The sequence below is a fragment of the Prionailurus bengalensis genome, chromosome A1, assembly GCF_016509475.1.
Source record: "Prionailurus bengalensis isolate Pbe53 chromosome A1, Fcat_Pben_1.1_paternal_pri, whole genome shotgun sequence".
In the NCBI taxonomy this organism is placed as follows: domain Eukaryota; kingdom Metazoa; phylum Chordata; class Mammalia; order Carnivora; family Felidae; genus Prionailurus; species Prionailurus bengalensis.
In genome coordinates, this window is record NC_057343.1 from 10,082,882 (window position 1) to 10,101,613 (window position 18,732).

The window sequence follows — 18,732 nt, forward strand, 5'->3', positions numbered from 1 at the left end:
CTAGTCAGCTTTTAAAAAGATCCAGTTTAGTGTTCTAAATTACCTACTTCAGGAAGCCTCCCCAGCTCCTCAAAACGGGGCTGAATTGTCCCCCCCCCCCATAACTCCAGGTTTACCCTCAGCCGCGCATTTTATTCAGTGCAACACAGCTGTTGAAATGCTTGCCTACCCTCTGTAACCACACGGACAGCTAGGCAAGGGCAGGGCTGGTGCTTACACATCCTCTTCTGCTCAGAATTGACCTATTGTCGGGCTCCTAGTGGGTATTTCGGAAACAGGTGTTTAATTAAAGTGAATGAGAGAGTCCTTTCATACTTCAGGTCAAGTACATTCATTATGTCTACAGATTGAGCACATAGCTGGCACTCCACTATCTATAGACTGACTCAACATATAAATAGATTCCGGGACTCAGAGAGCTTAGCCTACTATGGACGGACGCTGGGGAGGAGGCAGGACTGCTAGGTCCTGTCCATCCCCACTACCCCCCCCCCCCCCGCACCGAGAGGCCTGTGGGCCGCGTGCAGGAGAAGCAAACCGAAGCAAAGCGATGAACTCCAAGGCGGACTCAAGAAGGCCTTGTGGAAAAGTGATTATCACATGATGATCAGTGGAGTTTCCACGTGGTGGGGGTCCAGGGGGAGGAATCAGGGAGAGGAGCGGAGATGCAGGGTATGATGTGCTGGGGAAAAGGGCAGCAAACAGGCTGGGAGACAGTGATTGGTAACTGACTCCAACTCGGAGCCCGACCTGGGAGCGGAGGGCGGAGGGTCGGCGGATCCCCGGACCCCAGGCGGGGAGAGCCGGGGAGAGCCAGGAGAGCGCCACGCCTCCCTCCCTCCCACCGGTCCGCAGGCGGATGGGTGCTCCCCTCTCCCCCGAGGTCCGACCCGCACCGCGGGCCGACTGTCGCCACCCCCCCCCCCCACCACCCCAGGCCGTGTCGGCCAGGCGGGGGCGGGCCGGGCCGCGGGTGTGGAGCGGCGGACCCGAGGGGGATGAGTAACCCCCGGCGGCGAGCAGGCGCGGCCGGGAGCGTGTGCCAAGTTCCAACCCGACGCGCGCTCGGCCCGGAGCGTCCGGGGTCGTGCCCGGGGCCCGGGAGGGGCGGGCGGCCGCGCCCGGGGCGGATAAAAGGGCGGCGCGGCGCGGGGCCCGCTTTCTCCGCGCCGGGCCCGCAGAGCGCCGCTCGCCGGCCGGCACCGGACGCCGGAGCCGGGCGCGGGAGGCACCGCCGGGCAGCGGCATGGCGGGGGTGGCGTGCGCGCCGGCCAGGCCGAGCCTGACCTCCATCTCGTCGGGGGAGCTGCGCAGCCTGTGGACGTGCGACTGCGAGCTGGCCCTGCTGCCGCTGGCACAGCTGCTGCGCCTGCAGCCCGGCGCCTTCCAGCTGCGCGGCGACCAGCTCGTGGTGCCCGGCCCCGGGGGGCCCGCGGCGGCGGCGGCGGCGGCGCGCGGGGGCTTCAACGTCTTCGGCGACGGCCGCGTGCGCCTCGACGGGCAGCCCTACCGCCTCAGCAGCTACATCAAGAGGTGGGTGGCCCCGCCGGGTCCCCGCAGAGGCCTCCACCCCGCTGCGGTGCCGGGAGCCCCGGCCGGCCCGGCTGGCCGCCAACCCCGTCCCCACCAGGACTCCCCCTCTTTCGTGCCACTTGTGCGATCGCCTCCCTACTAACGTCACCTGGAGGTGCACATTCCCCCCCCCCCCCCGCCTTTTCCGCCCCTAGTGATGACATTTTTTCAGCTGCCACTTGAAGCCGCCCACGAGGGCATCAGGGCAGGCGCGTGGCGTAGGGCTGGGTGGAGAGCGCATAACTGGAGGGTGATTTTTCCCTTTCTGGCTCCTTAACTGGGTCATATGAGCTCAAATCGAGGCACGCCCTTCAGGGGTGTTTGCGGGGGGGGGGGGGGGGGGACAGACTCAGGCCCTGGCTTTGCATTTGTGGGGAGGGGAGAGGATGCTCGATTCTGTGTATTTACTGGCTTTAGCTGGTGGGGAGACCCAGTGGAAAAGGTGCAGAAGTTCAGAGTTTCCCATCTTTGGCCTGCCTCGGTTTTCAAAAAATACAGAAGCGCGGCTGAGAAAGGAACAAAGCCCTGTGAAGTCCAAACGAGGGCCCAGTGGGCTGTGGTGTGGGCAGGTAGGTTCTGGGAAAATCGATGCAATGCCTAGGGCTTCCAGGATCCCGGGGCAGAGCTGGGCCCAAACCTAACTTGCTGGAGGGGGCCCGGGATGCCTCACTGTGGTGGCCAAAGTGTCTGAAGCGCTTCTTAGCAAACTTGCAGCCAGAAGGCTGTAGTCTGTCCGAAGCAGGCTTTGGTCATCATGGGGTAAAGGAGGAGGGAGCGTCATGCTTGATTCTACATGGCTTCATGCCTTCCAGAGGTCACCCTGTGCTTGTGTGTGTTGGGGGGGTGTCTTATATTTGTGGTGTGGAACGGAGTATCGGGAAGCAGGCAGTGCAGTCTAGAGTCAGAATCAGAGATGAGTAAGCTGGCCACCTATTAAGATTCAAAGCCTTTGCTATTGGGAAAGACAGGAGCACCGTGGTACCTTGTATGTGGGATCGAGCCAAGAAGGGCGAGCAAACAAAATGAGATGTTTAAAATACTGGCTTCAAAGCTGCTGGGAAGAATGTTGCTTTTCCACACAAAGAGAGTGGGGACTTTGAATGCCTGAAAAGCCATTCTGCAGCAAGAATTTCACCCTTTCTTTTTGCACCAAAAAAAAAAAAAAAAAAAAATTCTCTCTTTCTGATGAATGGAGAATTCCCACCCATACGCAGGGGACTATGGGAGGAACTGAGTTAGAAATTATATTTACAAAGATTATTTTAAAAAGGTCACCATTGTATCTGAGAATAGAGTATGAAACATTAAAATGTCCAGAATTAATTGAAGCTAGAGGTTAGCATTTTGACACAGCCAGCTTCCTCAGTCTTAGCAAACAGTGCCGCAAAATTTAAAACGACGTCGAAGTGTGCGCTCTTGCTTTGAGCACCTCCCACACAAAAGACTCTTAAAGGGCAGTGCTCCCCTGGAGTATAGAGTCCAAAGTAAACAATGGCCAGGTGACACAGACCAGAGTGCCGTCAGGATGCAACTACAGGGTTCTCATTGTCAAAGCAGTTGAGTGAGGGCCTTTGAACCCTGGGAAATAGTAGGGAGCATCTGAGAATAATCTGGGTGAGAGAATGAACAATCTGTCTTCCTCTCAGGGGACATACTATGGCAGGGGAGATAGGCTTTTATCGGCGGGTGTGCGGTCCTGAAGGATGAACCTGATCTGGATGGAGATAGCCTTCTAGAAAGGGAGGGAAGACTGAGTTGTGGGCAGCAGTGAGAAGTTTTGTCTTCATGGACTACAAAGTGGGCAGATAGTCCGAATGGAGACATCCGAAGTTGTCTCCTCAGATCTGCCAAATTTACCCGGTTGTCTTTGGTTTTGGGGATAGCATAGAGCTTCCTCTCTCAGAATATTTATCACTCCAAAGCAGTGATTCATTTCCTCCATCCATCTCTCCCTTCTCTTCCTTCCTTCCTTCCCTCCTTCCTTCCTTCCTTTCTTCCTTCCTTCCTTCCTTCCGTAAGCTTTGGCCCATTTTACTAAAGACAAACAGCATGATTTACTTGTAAACAGCCCATTACAGCACAATTCTAAAGATCACAGACTCATCTGGATCAATGATAGCTAGTGTGCATTATTTATTATCTGCATGGCATACCCAAGTCAACATTATTGCCACTGTCGTGTTGGACAGCGGCCTTGGCCAGTGTGGTACAGTGCTCTATGTCAGACTTCCTCGAGTTGCTGGTGAGGATGACCAGTCTGACTTTGCTTTGTCAGCCATCTTCACAGTAGGCTTGTACCCCAGCACATACTTCCTCCTTTTCATGACCAGTTAAGACCTAGAGTTGATGGAATCCAACAACTTTTTCATCTTTCCTGCGGCCACCATATTCCTCCCTCAGATGCAGGATGGCCCCCAACCAAGAAGAGCCCCCAAAATGGCCAGGGAATGAAAAAGCCAAGCGACGGTTATGAATCATTTCAGACTATTGGGTTTTTGAGAATTTGTGTAGACCACCTCCCCAGATGTGTATATATACACTAACATTGCTGACCATCCAGGTAATTTATGAGCTACTTGGATCCAAGTTAAGGATCCTTGCTCTATCAATGAATTCAGTTATTTTTGTCATTCAACAACTATTTTTGGTGTGGGTCGGCTTACAGCGTAAGCAGGATTTCCTTGTTGAGGCCTCGGAAACGTGTGCTGTGTCTTTTACGAAAACGCTTAGGGCTACTGACCCTGACGTTCATATGAGTCACTCATTCAGACAAGAGGATGATTTGGTGGCCCAACTTACTGGGGTGTGTTTTTTGATACTTGAACGTTTTTCCAAATCTATGCCTACTAAATAAGCCGAAGGGAACTCGGGGTGGAGGGGAGGTTGAGGGATGGCCAACGAGGGCTGCAGAACTCCTGAGAGCCTTCTTTAAAAATTTGTCCTAATTTTGGGAGGTTCATGGCAAGCTCTTTCCTGTTAATTTTTTTCTTTCAAGCTCAGAATTTGCAGCCATATTATACACACAACCTGCTCAGGATTCCAGGTGAAAGTAACCATTAACTCGCACGCGCACACACACACACATGCACACACGTTTTTCCTGTAATTAGATGCAGCCCCTTAGTGAGATGTAGTGGCGTGCAAATAGGAGCTCCAGCCTCCTTTTCGGAGATTCCCTAGCATCAAAAAGGCTATTCGGGTGATAAAAATAAGTATGACAATAATTACGGGCGGCTGCTCATGTTTACTTGAGTACCAGGAATGGTACAAAGTATTTTAACAGCCGTTACCTCGCAAGAGACTTCAAAGTCGGCTCTGTTGGTATTTCCCTTTTTTTACAGATGAGGAAATTAGGACACAGAGATTAAATAACCTGCCTAAGTAAGGTGCTGGTGAGTCGTGGCACGGGGGCTTCTGTGTAGCATTGTCTAACTGTCAGCCTCCGCTCTCAGCCAGCTGCCTGGAAGCCAGAAGAATTCTGGCTTGCTGTACACGGCAGCAGCTTTCCCAGAGGTCTCCCGAATCCACAAGGAAGTAACTGGACTTCTAGCAGACAGGACGCACTGTAGATAATCAGCCTAAAAGAGAAGGTAAATCCAGCGGCCTTGAGGAAGCCACTAAAACAGAGACGCATATGAGACCATATGCGCCCATATGAGACCAGCTGTTAGATGGTGACAGTCACACCCACCTCGAGGTCAGCGACCTGGGGGCAGAGGGTGCAGGGGGCAGCGGGGAGACAGGTGGGCGAGGTGAGGGTGGAGTCAGGGCTGGAGCCTAGGTAGATTTTCAGGGGCAAGTCTCACCTCCACCTGCCGTGGGAAGCGTTGGGCTCTGTCTCCTGGCCCCGGGCCCACCTCCCTGGGGGAACCCCGACTGGAGGCGGAGGCGTAGACACGATTGCAGCATTGCGGCCCCTGTCAGTCAGTGTGGGTCCTCAGCCTTGGTCCCCATGTCTGAGTCTCGGATATGGTGACATCGGATATGGTGACATATTGACCACTTGACAAATGCTCGCAGCCCCGTAAGCTAAGTGCCTCACACGCAATATTTAATCTGTTAGCCGCCTCATGGGGGTCTTTTTGGTTAGCCAGGGTTTACAGGTGAGGAAATTAATCTCAGCGAAGCTAAAATAACCTTGCTGAGGGCTTCCGGCCACACTCCGGGCTGCTTCCTGCTCTCAGCTCACCTGGTCCTTGCCAGACGCCCGCCTGAAGGCCTGAGCACAGCCACCCCACAGTCCCCAAGGCTTGGCTAACCCGTGATTCCTGCTGGGGACACCTCCCTGCCGCTCTGGCCCACCCAGTGGTGGCACGTCTGGTCCCTCTCGTCTGTCTCAGCTCAGTCCACGGTTCTAACTCCAGACCCCTCCTGCTTTGCTCTTTCTTATTTAAATAGCTAGAGCATAAGCCAGTGGAAGTTGGACACACGAAGGCAGAGAGCTATGCATTTCTCTGGCATTTGCGTGTTTGAGTCATCACATTCGTTTGTGAGCCTCTCGATGGCAGGGACCGTGTCTTCGATCCGGTGCTTCTCAAACTGTAATAAACCTACAGACCTCCTGGAGATCTTATTAAAACACAGTTGTTTAGGTTGAACAAAACTGGGGAGGAGCCCAGGACTCTGCAGTTTTATTAGCTCGTAGGTGATGCCGGTGCTGATGGTCCAGCGGTCATGCGTTAAGCAACACGGCTTTACCTGTCTATCGTTTGATATCGAAGTGGTGCATTTTCTTATGCCTTCCTAGTAGACTAGATGCTTCTTGCGAGCCAGACTATTTCCTTTTGCTTCTTTGTGCCCCCGCCGCGCAGTGCATGTGCTCAGTACGTATTTGTTGCACGAATAAATGGACGTACGAATGCGTCATTCTCTGTGCCATGACAGCGCTTCGCGTGAACTGAGCATCAGGAATGAATGAATGAATGAATCAATGAGTAGATGAACATGTGCGTCCTTGATTCGAATCAGCAGACAGCGGAGTGATAAATCTGAAGCCATTGCTTAATTTCCCTAGAGTTTGGGCAGAAGGAGGGGAGGAAGTGAAAGAGAAGAAGCTGTCTGACAGCTTAGGCTGAGGCCTCACATAAAGCTGTCAAGTTAACACTGGAAACACGGCAGGGCCATCCTGCTTGCTCCCGAGGGCAGAACGCTTGAGCTTAGTGTCGTAGCAAAGGATTATGAAAGCTATAAGCAACTTCTGGGACTTCTACACAAGGCCTGTTTTCAATATGTGTTCCTCTTTTTCTGTGCTCCACTCTCCATATTTTTTTAAATGAACCCATGCAGGGACACACACGCACACCCCCCCACCCCTCCTCAGATGGAAAAGCCATAGGGTTGAGTTCTTATTCGCCTTTGAGCACTCAATTGCTGGAGCCGAGGGAAATTTGGGGCAGCTTTTCAGATTGTGCTTGAAATGATGTAACGCCTGAAGGAATCCCCAGAGAAAGGTAGGCAGTTCAGAGGGGAGTGATCTTTCGGCCACTCCTGGTTTGCTAGGAGCAAAAATACAGTGTTCTTTCTTGGTCTCATCTTTCTGGCATTGCCTTCATTAAACTTTAGCTTTAGCTTCCAGACTGAAAAACCGAGGAAAGAAATTGGAGCAAAGAAGGAGAAACTCTTGCTCACTTGTTTCTCAGATGCTTGCGTTGTCCTTTTTCCCGGTCACTCAGATGAACACAGCCTTGATTGTGTGGCACAAGTTTATAGAACTTCACCCTTTGGCCAGCAGAGTTGGCTCAGATTAAAGATACTGACAGTATTTGTTGAGCATCTATTATGGGCCCAAGTGCATACACCTGTGTTACTTGCACTGCATTGAATCCTCGCCCAGAAAGAAATACTGTTATACCCCTTTTATAGATGAGGGCACAGGTTCAGACGGGTTAAGTAACTCACCCAAGGTCACAGTGAGATGTGGCTCTGCGGCGGAGTTCACACTGCCTGTCAATTAGGGCATGACTTCGATCTTCTCATTTCGAATCACTGTGCATTCGAAAGGCCGTCACATTGGCCTGCCTTTCAATCTTTGGATTGAAGCCAGGCATAGAAAGTTTCAGCCTAGAAGCGTTTTGGGGCCAGGGTAAAAGCCATGAAGAAATAAGAGTTTAAAGAGAGCTATCTTAAACCATTGGCTTTTCATCCTTAATAATTTCAGCTAATACAACAAGCATCCAGGACACAAGAAGCAACATTTGCATTAGTAATTCAGAAATATGCACGATTAAAGATGAAATCACTATTCCCTAATGTAGTCTGGTAAGGCTCATCTTAAAATAAAGCCAGTGATTGAATGCCAGATACTTGAATACCTGTGAGACTTCACAGCCAGGTCCTCAATCTTTTTGTATTCTAGTGGCTTACATATCCAAATTTTGTAACAGTGAATTCCAAAGGAGTGCTCACATTTATTAATTTCTCTGGAATTGCAAGGTGTTTAACAATTGTGCCGTACCTGGGAGGCTGGGAATGATGAATTAAGGAGGTATTTCTTATTTGTGACCTGGTTTAAATAGAGAGTTCATTAAGCAGGCATCTTGCTACAATCTCTTGTCTGTAAATTCTGTTACAGAGCTCTCATATAAATAGCAGCATTTTCACACATCTGTGGCATAGTGATAACTGACATGCTCTGTGGTGATGTTTACAGCCCCGTTAAGATCCTAAAAGTGCCTCTAAATCATCAAAGGAAAATTAAATTATGTTGAGCATAGTTTTATTATTCAGGGCATCTTATGAAATTCAGACTCCAGAAAGGATGACACATGTATAGGTTATGCATTCAACTCAGTGAGCGTGCGACCATCCGGAAGCCCCCACCACTCCCTGCCCGGTCCCCCTTCTCTGATCATGACAGACAACAGCTCTTTGAGCCCCCTCGCATTCCAAAAAAACCTTCCAGAGAATTCGGGGGGAAACTGATTTATGTTCCCAACCAGTGATCATTTCTAGGTTGAGATTTTCATCTTTTTCCTGTACGCTGCGGATTCATCAGAATAAAATCGAGGGTCCCTTCGACTGGATGTTGATGGGCCTCGCACAGAGGCGAGTGTTGCACTGTTAACGTGCAACATCAGAATAGTAATCGGGACGGCAGATTTTCCAGACGCGTTGTACACAAATGCCGTGCTCACGCCCTAGAGAACGACACTTAGACCACGGATATTGAGAGAGCAGAGGAGTCACCTTGAGAAAAATATGAAATGCTTAAGTGACTGTAAATTAGCTCCGTGGCAAACAAGGCAGGAGAATATGAAAATCTGCCTTGGATGGGTCACAAGTGACATCCGACTCTGCCCCAGCTTCACGCATCTGCCTCGTTGATGTTTACTCCAGTTGGACTTGTCCTTTCCTTTCCATGACTACGGATAAGAGTTTTCTTCCTTTCTTCTTCCTCTGCGCCTCTCCCCACCCCCCCCCCCTACGACTACAGACCTTACACAGCCTGTCCCAGGCCACTCTTGTGTGGTCGTCCCGGGTCCTGGACAGTTAAGAGATGATGGCAGAGGGGCTGGGAGGGCACCCGAGTACTGCCACCCTCTATCCCAGCCCCACCTCGAAGGCCCTGAGCCCCTCAGGTGTGATAAGGCACGTGCGATGCCTGCCTGGTGCCCAGCACCCAGTCGGCGCCCAGTGAATGCTGTTGAATGAGTGAATGAGAGCAAATGAACTCGGCAAATTACGGTTCCCTTTCTCCCTTCTCTTCTGCTTCCTTTCTTCAGTGCCTTTTGGCAGTTGGCCAATTGGGACAAAAAGGAACAGGAACATTCTCTCCTTGCTGATTATGGGACACAAGGGTCAGTCCCCTGCCTCCCCTTTCCCCATTCTCCCTGGGCACTGTGCTGCTCAGGTGAGGATAAGGGCAGGAGAGGGATGACAGAAGAACCATACAGAATCCCTGGGCTGCATTATCTTCCTCAGTCTGTTCCCTTGTTATTCCCCCTGGCCCCCCACCCCTTCTCCCCTACTCCTGCCCTCCCCACCCCACCCCTGAATGTCAACACCTGTCCCCGCTTCCCTTCCCCGGAATACACCAGCCCTGTTGCCCCTTCCCCACCCCGGGACAAGCCCCCTGACCACCCAGTGCCCCTGGAGTGGGAAGCAGAGACTACATTAAAAGCCTGATGAAATACAAGGCAGGAAGCATTTTAGAGACTCCATCAGGGGTCAGGTTTTAAAAGCTCTCGAAATCAGGTCTGACAATCCCCAGAAAAGAGAGAATGATACAGATTTCTAAGAAACCAAGCTGGGAGACAGACAAGCCAAAGCTGTGTTTTTCTGCCTTGGGGGTAGATATTCTCCCACGTGTTCCCAACCCATGCCCAGGTCTGGGTCTCGTGCGCCGGCCCCCCTAAGCGGGTTATGGGAAGTGGGGTGGGGCGGGAGGCTAATAGGGCTGGGTGGTCACAGCTCCCTGCAGTGGGGCTCTCTCCAAGGCTGTGATTTTCACATCAGGCACTGGACGGACAACAAGCCAGAAAGAACACTCGAGCGGTCTCTGCCAGCGACTAGATGTAGGAAGCAAACACATCACAGCATAGCAAAATCGGCCTGTGCTGTCAGGCAGGGCGGCCATTCATTCCATGCACATGCACACAGCTGGGCCGGTCAATGGGGAACCGGTTCTGTGTTGAAGAGGGACGGTGGCAGACACATCCTCCAGCCTGTTGGATGCCATTCAGCCTGCCTGTGCCCATGTGGCGTCTGAGCTGAGGTATGGATAGAAAATTAGCCATCGTCTTGAGGGAAGCCAGTTTGCACTTCGATCCGTCTTTCGATCAACAATACAGGTAGAAACATAGAAACTACCTGGCAAATCTGTAGAATAGGGGGAGAAAGCTGACATCCTGGATGACAGAGTCAACGTGTGAAGAAGAACTTCCCAGGCTGGGGTAATGAATGAAAATCAAAGAGGCTAGTCTGAATAGGGTCATGGGCAAAAGTCCAACATTAGTGGTATTTTTTTTTTGTTTCTCTTCATTGCACAAAGCTCAGGATCGGGGACACATGAATTGGTTCATATGACTCTTGGTTGATTGCATAATCTATAGGGGGGCTGGGATCTAGGGATCAGAGAAGGCAAGACAGGAGGAGGAGAAGAGGGAAATTTCAGACCCACCCTAGTTTATCCCACTAATGGGGTGTAATTCATTCTCAATCCGGAGAGACAGAGCACTTCTAGCTTCCAGTGAACTCTTAAGGGCCCAAAAGATAGATGGTGTTGGCCATCACACAGCGAAGGCTGCCTCTGAGAGCCCAGGATTGGTGCCAGGCCACGCCAAAGACCAGGGCCGCCCTCAGGTTGTGTCCTGATGTCTCAGCTGACTAGGGAGGAGATTTATTTATATCGTACAAAAGATGACTGCCTCCAGAGGGCACACGTTAGGCTATTTCCCTCACAAGTTCTGTGGATGTGGCCGGCGCCCGTCCAGAACATCCCCTTCCTGACCTAGATGGAAGGGTATATTACGTTCGCAATTATCTCTGCTTTTTTCGTAGGTATGTGGAACTGACCAACTACTGCGATTATAAAGACTACAGGGAAACTATATTGAGCAAGCCAATGCTGTTCTTTGTTAACGTACAGACCAAAAAAGACACCTCAAAAGGTAGGTATATAAATATTTTGGGTTTGATGCTGCTTCCTGGGGCTGTGGACTGTGGCATGCTAATGAGGTACAAGTTGTGCACGGAGTAGGCAGGGTAGATGTCAGCTTGTGACAACGCTGGGGGCAAGGAGCCTGGTGCGTTAGACCATCTGAAGCACAGCACCAGCCTGCAGAACCTCTACATGATCCTAGGGCAGAAGCCATCTGTCTCTGGGCTTTTGTCTTGTACTTCCTGTCTAGGCAGGAAGTGCTATCAGGTTCTGAGTCTACGAGGGTTGCAAAAATGACTGGAACGCTGCTGATGATATATAATACTGTCTGCCACATTCCAGACACTCACGTGCGTGAGGCATAGGCTCATGTCCTTGATGGATGCAACAGGCCCATACGACTTTCATGCAAACGGGAACCTTTTCGAGCATGAAAGTATGTCCTGTTAATAATTATGCTGGGACTAAGGTCTAACCCAGGGGGACTAGGATATATAGTCATCCTACCTATGAGGTGCTTATCCCCACTTAACAGATAAGAAAACTAAGATAAAGAGCTGTTGTAGAGGCTTTTATGTTTCATGCTGTGGCCTTCACATCTCGACTGGAGGGATATCTCTTTACCGTTTCTTCCAAGAAATCAGATTTACTGATAACAACTCCATTAACTTCCCGTTCCGATAGGGAAATATCTCCATCTTCCCTGCTTCCTGCACAGTGTTCTGTGGGGAAAGCCATGGGCATAATGCTCGGTGACAGAGGCAGGATTTCTTAATCCTACTTCTCAATAGCGTTCTTAAAAGGAGCCCAAAGTAATAAGAAGTGATCTGCAAATTCCAAATAGACTCTCTCAAACATTCATTCTCATTCAGATTCGTGGAGCTGCTGCTCTGTTCATTTCCTTCAGAATCATTCAGATTCTCCGCTCACTTGGCAATCCAGCCACAATGCTCTCTCGGCAGGAGGGGCTGGGAACGGAACACAAGGTAGCAAGTAGCGCTTGTTAGAGCATCTGAGCCCCTGATGTTATTTGGCTTGATGATGACCAGAAAGCTGGAGAGTTCTCCGGGAATGTAATTCACAGACATATCAAGTACACCTCCTGCGTCCATCTCTCAGGAGGAATCTTAAGAAAGAATAAGAGACCTCTCCATTTTTACATTTTAATGAAAGTAGCAGGGAGTGGTGCAGGAAATGTTTGTGGATTTGCGGGTGGCCTGTAAAAGGTATACGGTTGTGTGACAACTATCCTGGAAGGAGGTACAGAAACCCAGTGCTGTGCGATTGTAAGGAAAGCCATGAAAAAAAGAGCTGCTGTGATACAGAAGCTTGAGATGGTCAAGTTTAAATTGTGAAAGTTGTAAGTAAGGTAACACGTCTAACCTTGGTGCTAAGCTGCACTTTTGTGCAAACTAGAAAAAGCCACCAGTAACTCAACATCATTTACTAATCCTTTCCAGAAGTTTGTCATAATAACTGTACAAATAGACAATGTCTATGAATGTGAATGGCACCCTCTAGAGTTGTGCAGTGCGCAACCTGCCCAGCCAGCACGACTGTGGAGTGCGGTAGCCCTTAGCATCTAATGAACCTAAAGATCTTAGTTTGGTTTGTGTGAAAGTTAGTTCAAGGTCTCAAATAGCTTGCTTGCTTTCTTTATCTCTTGTCTCAAAGAGGATATAAGGTCATTTGTATTTAAAGTGCCCCCCAAGATGGCAATTTGGGAGAAAGGAAACAGGGGTAAAAAAAAAAATAAGATGAACAAAGTTAGTGCAAAAGTTAGCTCAAATGATATTCCTGAGGGATGTAAGACTAATTATTGAGGGACCGTAGGTTTGACTCCCAAAGCCAATGCAAAATAGTTCTCACACCCACATAATGGCTGGTCCGTGGCCTTTAACAGAGAGTGGGAATCCATGTAACGTGTCTGTCTAGAAAACAACACTTGACCGTTAAGGCGGAGGAGCTTGATTCTGGGGACTGGAAAAGTTATGAGATCGTTGGTTCATAATATTTCAAATTTCCTAATGAAGAAACAACTTTCTCTTTGTTTAGCTTGTGTAGGATTGGGCAGAAGTGGGCATAAGGAATTAAAAAAAGAAAGAAAGAAATTAAGAAATTAAGAAAGAAAGAAAGAAAGAAAGAAAGAAACAACCCCAAAACAAACCAGCACCACACCACCAAGGATACACCTGCCGGGGGCAGAGACATCGTATCATTTAAACAGTGGGAAGGATTTTCTTCCTAGTGACGTGAGCTCCCCATGCCGGATGCACACAGTGGGAGTCAGTTCTTATCTGTGATAATCGGGGAAGGGGACTTATTTTTTGTATTTTTTATTTTTTTGAGACAAGAGTGACAGAGTAGACTTGGAGCTGATTTTTCTAACTGGCTTTTACAGTTGCCCAGAGCTTCCTTTGCATCCCCAAGGTTCTCAGGAATAACATTTCTAGAAATCTGGTTAGGCCTTACAGTGAGGGTCTGAGGGAGCTGCAGAGGAGGCTATAAATGAACAAAATCTCCAAATAAGTTGGGAGTCACTGCTTTATCAAATGCTGAGAAGTATGTTGATGTCGCACGTGCGCACCTCAGTCTGAATCTTGCCTCCTAATTCCTAGAAAGAACGTACGCGTTTCTCGTGAACACAAGGCACCCCAAGATAAGAAGACAGATAGAGCATGGAATGGACATGGTCATTTCCTCAGTGATCGGGGAAAGCTACCGGCTTCAGGTAAGCTTGCGTCAGTCGGATTCCAGGGCTGCTAACCACATAGAGAGGGGTCGGTGGCATTTCATGCGAGGCTGAGTCCCTAGAGCTGAGTTATAACCAGACCCATACGTTTTCTGTGGTTTCATTATCACTACCAATAAAATGAGCTTGGTTTCGAGCAACCGATTAGAAACGGGGTAACAATAAAGGTCAATGTGACCAAGCAGTTCAAGGGCTTCAGATGGATAAGGTATAAGTGCGAAGGTCCGTTCTAAAAAACAAAAGTCAACCGTTGAAAACTATGTCAGAATGAAAAAGAAAGAAGATAGGTCATATTTTGGATATTTGGGCAGTCGTTAGTTCAATAATAGAATTCTATAGTAATATACGGTTCTGTCATATAACATTATAGCCATGACATTAATTAAACGCTTCTCTCTCTCTTTCAGTTTGATTTTCAAGAGGCGGTACAAAATTTTTTCCCTCCAGGAAACAAGGTGGTTAATGGAGAACATTTGAGCTTTGCGTATGAATTCAAAGCTGATGCATTATTTGATTTCTTCTATTGGTTTGGGCTCAGCAATTCTACTGTAAAGGTAGAAGGGAAAGTTCTGAATTTGTCAAGCACAAGTCCAGAAAAGAAGGAGACAATTAAATTATTTCTGGAAAAAATGAGTGAACCTTTAATCCGAAGGAGCAGTTTCTCTGACCGAAAATTCAGTGTAACTTCCAGAGGTATGTTACCAATTCTCAAGTACCTGAGGAAGGTAAATAAGAGGGTAGAATAATATCATGGGAGTGGACAATTAATTGAAAAAAAAAAGGCCTCGGGGCTCTTGGGCAGCTGAGTCGGTTAATAGTCGGACTTCGGCTCAGGTCATGATCTCCTGGTTCGTGGGTTCGAGCCCCGCGTTGGGCTCTGTGCTGACAGCTCGGAGCCTGGAGCCTGCCTTGAATTCTGTGTCTCCCTCTCTGCCCTTTCTCCCTTGTGCATTGTCTCTGTCTCTCTCTCAAAAGATAAATAAACATTTAAAAAAAGGAAGAAAGAAAAAGGCCTCTTGATAAAAGGGAAATATAACATCACGGACTTCAGAAAGTAAGAAGTGAGAAATGTTTACTACCAAGAAAAAAATGCGGTGACTCTTCTTTTTAGGCTCCTTAACGTTTTCTGACGTAGCAGTTATAGTGTGCAGCATGCCCAGAATACAATTTTTATTTAAAAAAAAAAATTTTTTTTTAACGTTTATTTATTTTTGAGACAGAGAGAGACAGAGCATGAACGGGGGAGGGTCAGAGAGAGGGAGACACAGAATCTGAAACAGGCTCCAGGCTCTGAGCTGTCAGCACAGAGCCCGACGCGGGGCTTGAACTCACGGACCGCGAGATCATGACCTGAGCCAAAGTCGGCCGCTTAACCGACTGAGCCACCCAGGCGCCCCCAGAATACAATTTTTAAATACATTGTTCATGTAAGTCCATCTTACTGCTCATTTAAATATTAACAACAATTTAACTGTTATGAAAGCGTGATGCTTTCCTGATGTGCATATTCAAGGCAACAGAATGTTAACAACCAGGAGCAGCTGGGGGAAGACTAACCACGGGCGATATGTATCTTTAAAAACTTTTGAAAGGGTTTGTAAGACCACGAAAGAATAGCTTTGGAGAAGGCTTCGCCTACCAGATTTTACTCTAGATCCTAGTATCCAATGCTTCCCCCTCAGGAGCTGGTGCGACTTTTCAGTCTGGTTGTGGCTCAGGCAGAGGACATCTGTCCAGTCTCGTCTGGGTTTGTCTTCCGCTGAGCCCATTCTCCTGTCCCACGTGAGTCTGGGCCCGAAGGCAACTCTCTCGAACCAGGACTCTTGCTGCTAATTGCAAGAAGAAAGAGCCCGAACACAAACACACGAAAAAACACCAATCTCTATGAACCTGCAGGTTAAAAAATACTCAGATATAAAAAAACAAGAGTCTCAATTATGTTTAACAAGGGTTGCTTTCTTCCGATGTTTATAGCAAAAATGCTTATTCCTGAGGATTTCTTGTCTTGGAGATAGCCTCTCCCCTCCCGTGTGTGCTTGTGTTTGTGTGTGTGTGTGCACGCGCATGTTCTCTCTCTCTCTCTCTCTCTCTCCCTCTTCCTCCTCCCTTTCTCCTCCCCCACCTTTCTCCCTTTCCCTCTCTTTCTCCCCCTAACTCCCTCCCTCCCTCCACATTGCTTTAGCTTTCTCTGTCTGGGTGTTCCTTACAAAACCACTTTGTGCTTCGCTCCATTGCAGCCCTGTGGGGGATCATACATGGATTCTTGGGGGGAAGGATTAACTTGCCCAGTGGTGGCTGCGGTCCCAGGTGCCTGGTCCCTCCTGTGACATCTCTCCAGCCCCACCCACTGGCCTTGGCGCCCGTGAGTGCGGCTGCCTGGGATGACCATTGCCATCCAGGGGACACCAAGGGGCTTGTGAAGTTGGCCAGTGCCTCCTTGCAAGTTGACTAAGAGTCAAGCTGGGGCCACTTCCAGGACAGAGCTGTGGGGAGGGACTCTTGGAGCCCCGCCTGAGGCCTGAGCCATCATTATGCACCGCAGGTCGCAGGTCGCACAGCCAGAGATGCATCAGCTGCCTGCAACCCCCTGCAGGCAGGCCAGCCTGGCCTCTACTGGCTCTGCCCTGGTGAATCAACCTAGTGCCATCCGCTTCTCGCCTTTGCAAAAACTGACCTTTGTCCTAGGCATCTATTCGCCAACTGGGGGCCTTTTGTCACAAGTGGGAAAACTCTGCACATCTACTCCGGTCCTTGGAAAAGCGAATGATCCATATCCTACTGGTAGACAAACAACCATAAAAAGCTGCTTGGGTTTTTGAGTTCTTCTGAGGAAGTCAAGGTTCTCTACTAATTATTGAAATGGTTACATTGTATGTTGTATGAGTTTTAAGGCACTGTTGGGTTTTTGGCTTTGTTTTTCCAGTGACGATAATAACGTGCCTTGTTACTTTTCTCAGGTTCAATAGATGACGTTTTCAACTGCAGTCTGTCACCCAGATCATCTCTGACGGAGGTTCTTTTGGCAGAATTGCCATTTCCAAGTGTTCTGGAATCGGAAGAGACACCCAATCAATTTATCTGATTGATTAAACACTTTGTGGTCCCTGCTACCTGCCAGGCCTGTGCCAAGACAGAAGGCTGGGGGGAGGCAAGAGGTGGTGGGAGGCGGGCACTTCCCCCTGCTTGTCCGTCCCTGTGCTCTCTCGGGAGGCTCCTGTCTTCCGTTTCCCTGGGGATGCCCTGGCCAGCCCGATGCAGCTGACTCCAGGAAGGGCGGGCTTTGGCCCAGTGGCCCGGAGGGGTATCTTCCCCTTTGAACACTTCTCCAAAGAGGCAGAGGGAGCACCCTGAATGCTTTGCTTAGAACCCCAGCATCCTGGGAGCTCCCCAGGCAGCCTTTGAGGGGCCAGTCTGACTTGGGCGTTGACTGTGGATACTGCATAAATCAGCGGTCCTCTGCTCGGGATCTCCTCCTCGTCTGAACCCAACCCCAGCAAGTGGATGGTTAGCAGTGCTATCTTCTTGCAAACGTGGCTGGACAAAAAGCCTAGGACACCTTTCACTGGAAGACAAGTATGTTTCCCATCCTTAGGAGAAACATTCTGGGGAGGGGTCACTGGAGGATTGGCCAGGTCGAGAGGACGGTAACCTGCCACCCGCTGCCTGAAACTTGAGCTCCCTTGGCCTCTTTCTCTCATCAAAATGATGTAGAAAGAGGCCGATAACTCAGAACCAAATAGTGACGGGGGAAGGATAACGTACTTGGCAGTGTCTTCTGGTGAAAGCGGGTTATGTCAGTTGGGTGTTTTAAACAAGCTTTTAGCAACCCTAACACTAAAAGCAAAAAGAAGGAAGCTGTAACATTACCATAATACATTGTTACATCAGTACATTTTTCATCTCCTAGCTACAATGGAGTTCTTCAAAAAGAAAAAAATTCCTATTTACATATAAAACCTGCATTGAAGGAATCGCTACATATGCTTATAAAGAGGAAGATTTATGGGTCCTTAGTATAATTTTTCTATTCTTTTTAAACAACTTCCTGTATTATACATTTTGATAGCGCTCCTGATTGTCCCTTCATTTATATTTGATATGTTGGGTACTCTGTGCAATTAAAACTTTTCTTAGCATTCAACATGGAATCGATTACATTTGTGACCGTGTGTGTATGTGTGTGTGTGTGTGTGTGTGTGTATGTGATATTTCTATCATGCTTTGTAGGTGGTGGATTTGCCTTGTAACTTACCAAATTACAATAAGAATTGTGGTTTTCACAGCTACTTTCTCAAGAAGAGCTTTTTGAGGAACAGGTCTATGAAGTATTTGGAGAATAGAAACAATTTGATAACCGATCTTCCAGAAAAGAAAAAAATGTTCCTTAATAACAGAAGAGGCTAAACATTTGTTTTTCAATTCAGTACAAGATGAAGAGTGTTCACAGTAAAAGAAGTGTCAGTGCAAACAAACCTTAGCAGATATCAAATATTAAATGTTTCCCGAAGGAAATAGAAACTCTATTCACAAAAATTGACAAAGATTTTTTTTTTTTTAAAGTAGCTGAATTAAGACAAACCATCAGTAATCACTCCAGGAATGGACTAGAAATCTGGAAGGTTTCTTTTATAATTAAAAACAGTGTTTTCATTGAATTAAAAGCGGTTTTTATTGGATGCATTCACTCAGTCCTTATTCACTCAGCAAAGTTTCATGAACTGCTTCTTTTTTTTTTTTTAATTTTTTTTCAACGTTTTTTATTTATTTTTGGGACAGAGAGAGACAGAGCATGAACGGGGGAGGGGCAGAG

General features: G+C 48.6%; 1 protein-coding gene across 1 annotated transcript; it reads left to right on the forward strand.

The window, feature by feature from the left end:
* Positions 1-1,092: 1,092 nt before the first annotated feature.
* On the forward strand, positions 1,093-18,063 carry MEDAG (mesenteric estrogen dependent adipogenesis). The gene is made up of 5 exons (XM_043576248.1): positions 1,093-1,533; positions 11,071-11,180; positions 13,789-13,901; positions 14,330-14,615; positions 16,880-18,063. The coding sequence occupies exons 1-5, from the start codon at positions 1,247-1,249 to the stop codon at positions 17,002-17,004; spliced, it is 921 nt and encodes a 306-aa protein (XP_043432183.1). The 5' UTR covers positions 1,093-1,246; the 3' UTR covers positions 17,005-18,063.
* The last annotated feature ends 669 nt before the right edge of the window (positions 18,064-18,732 follow it).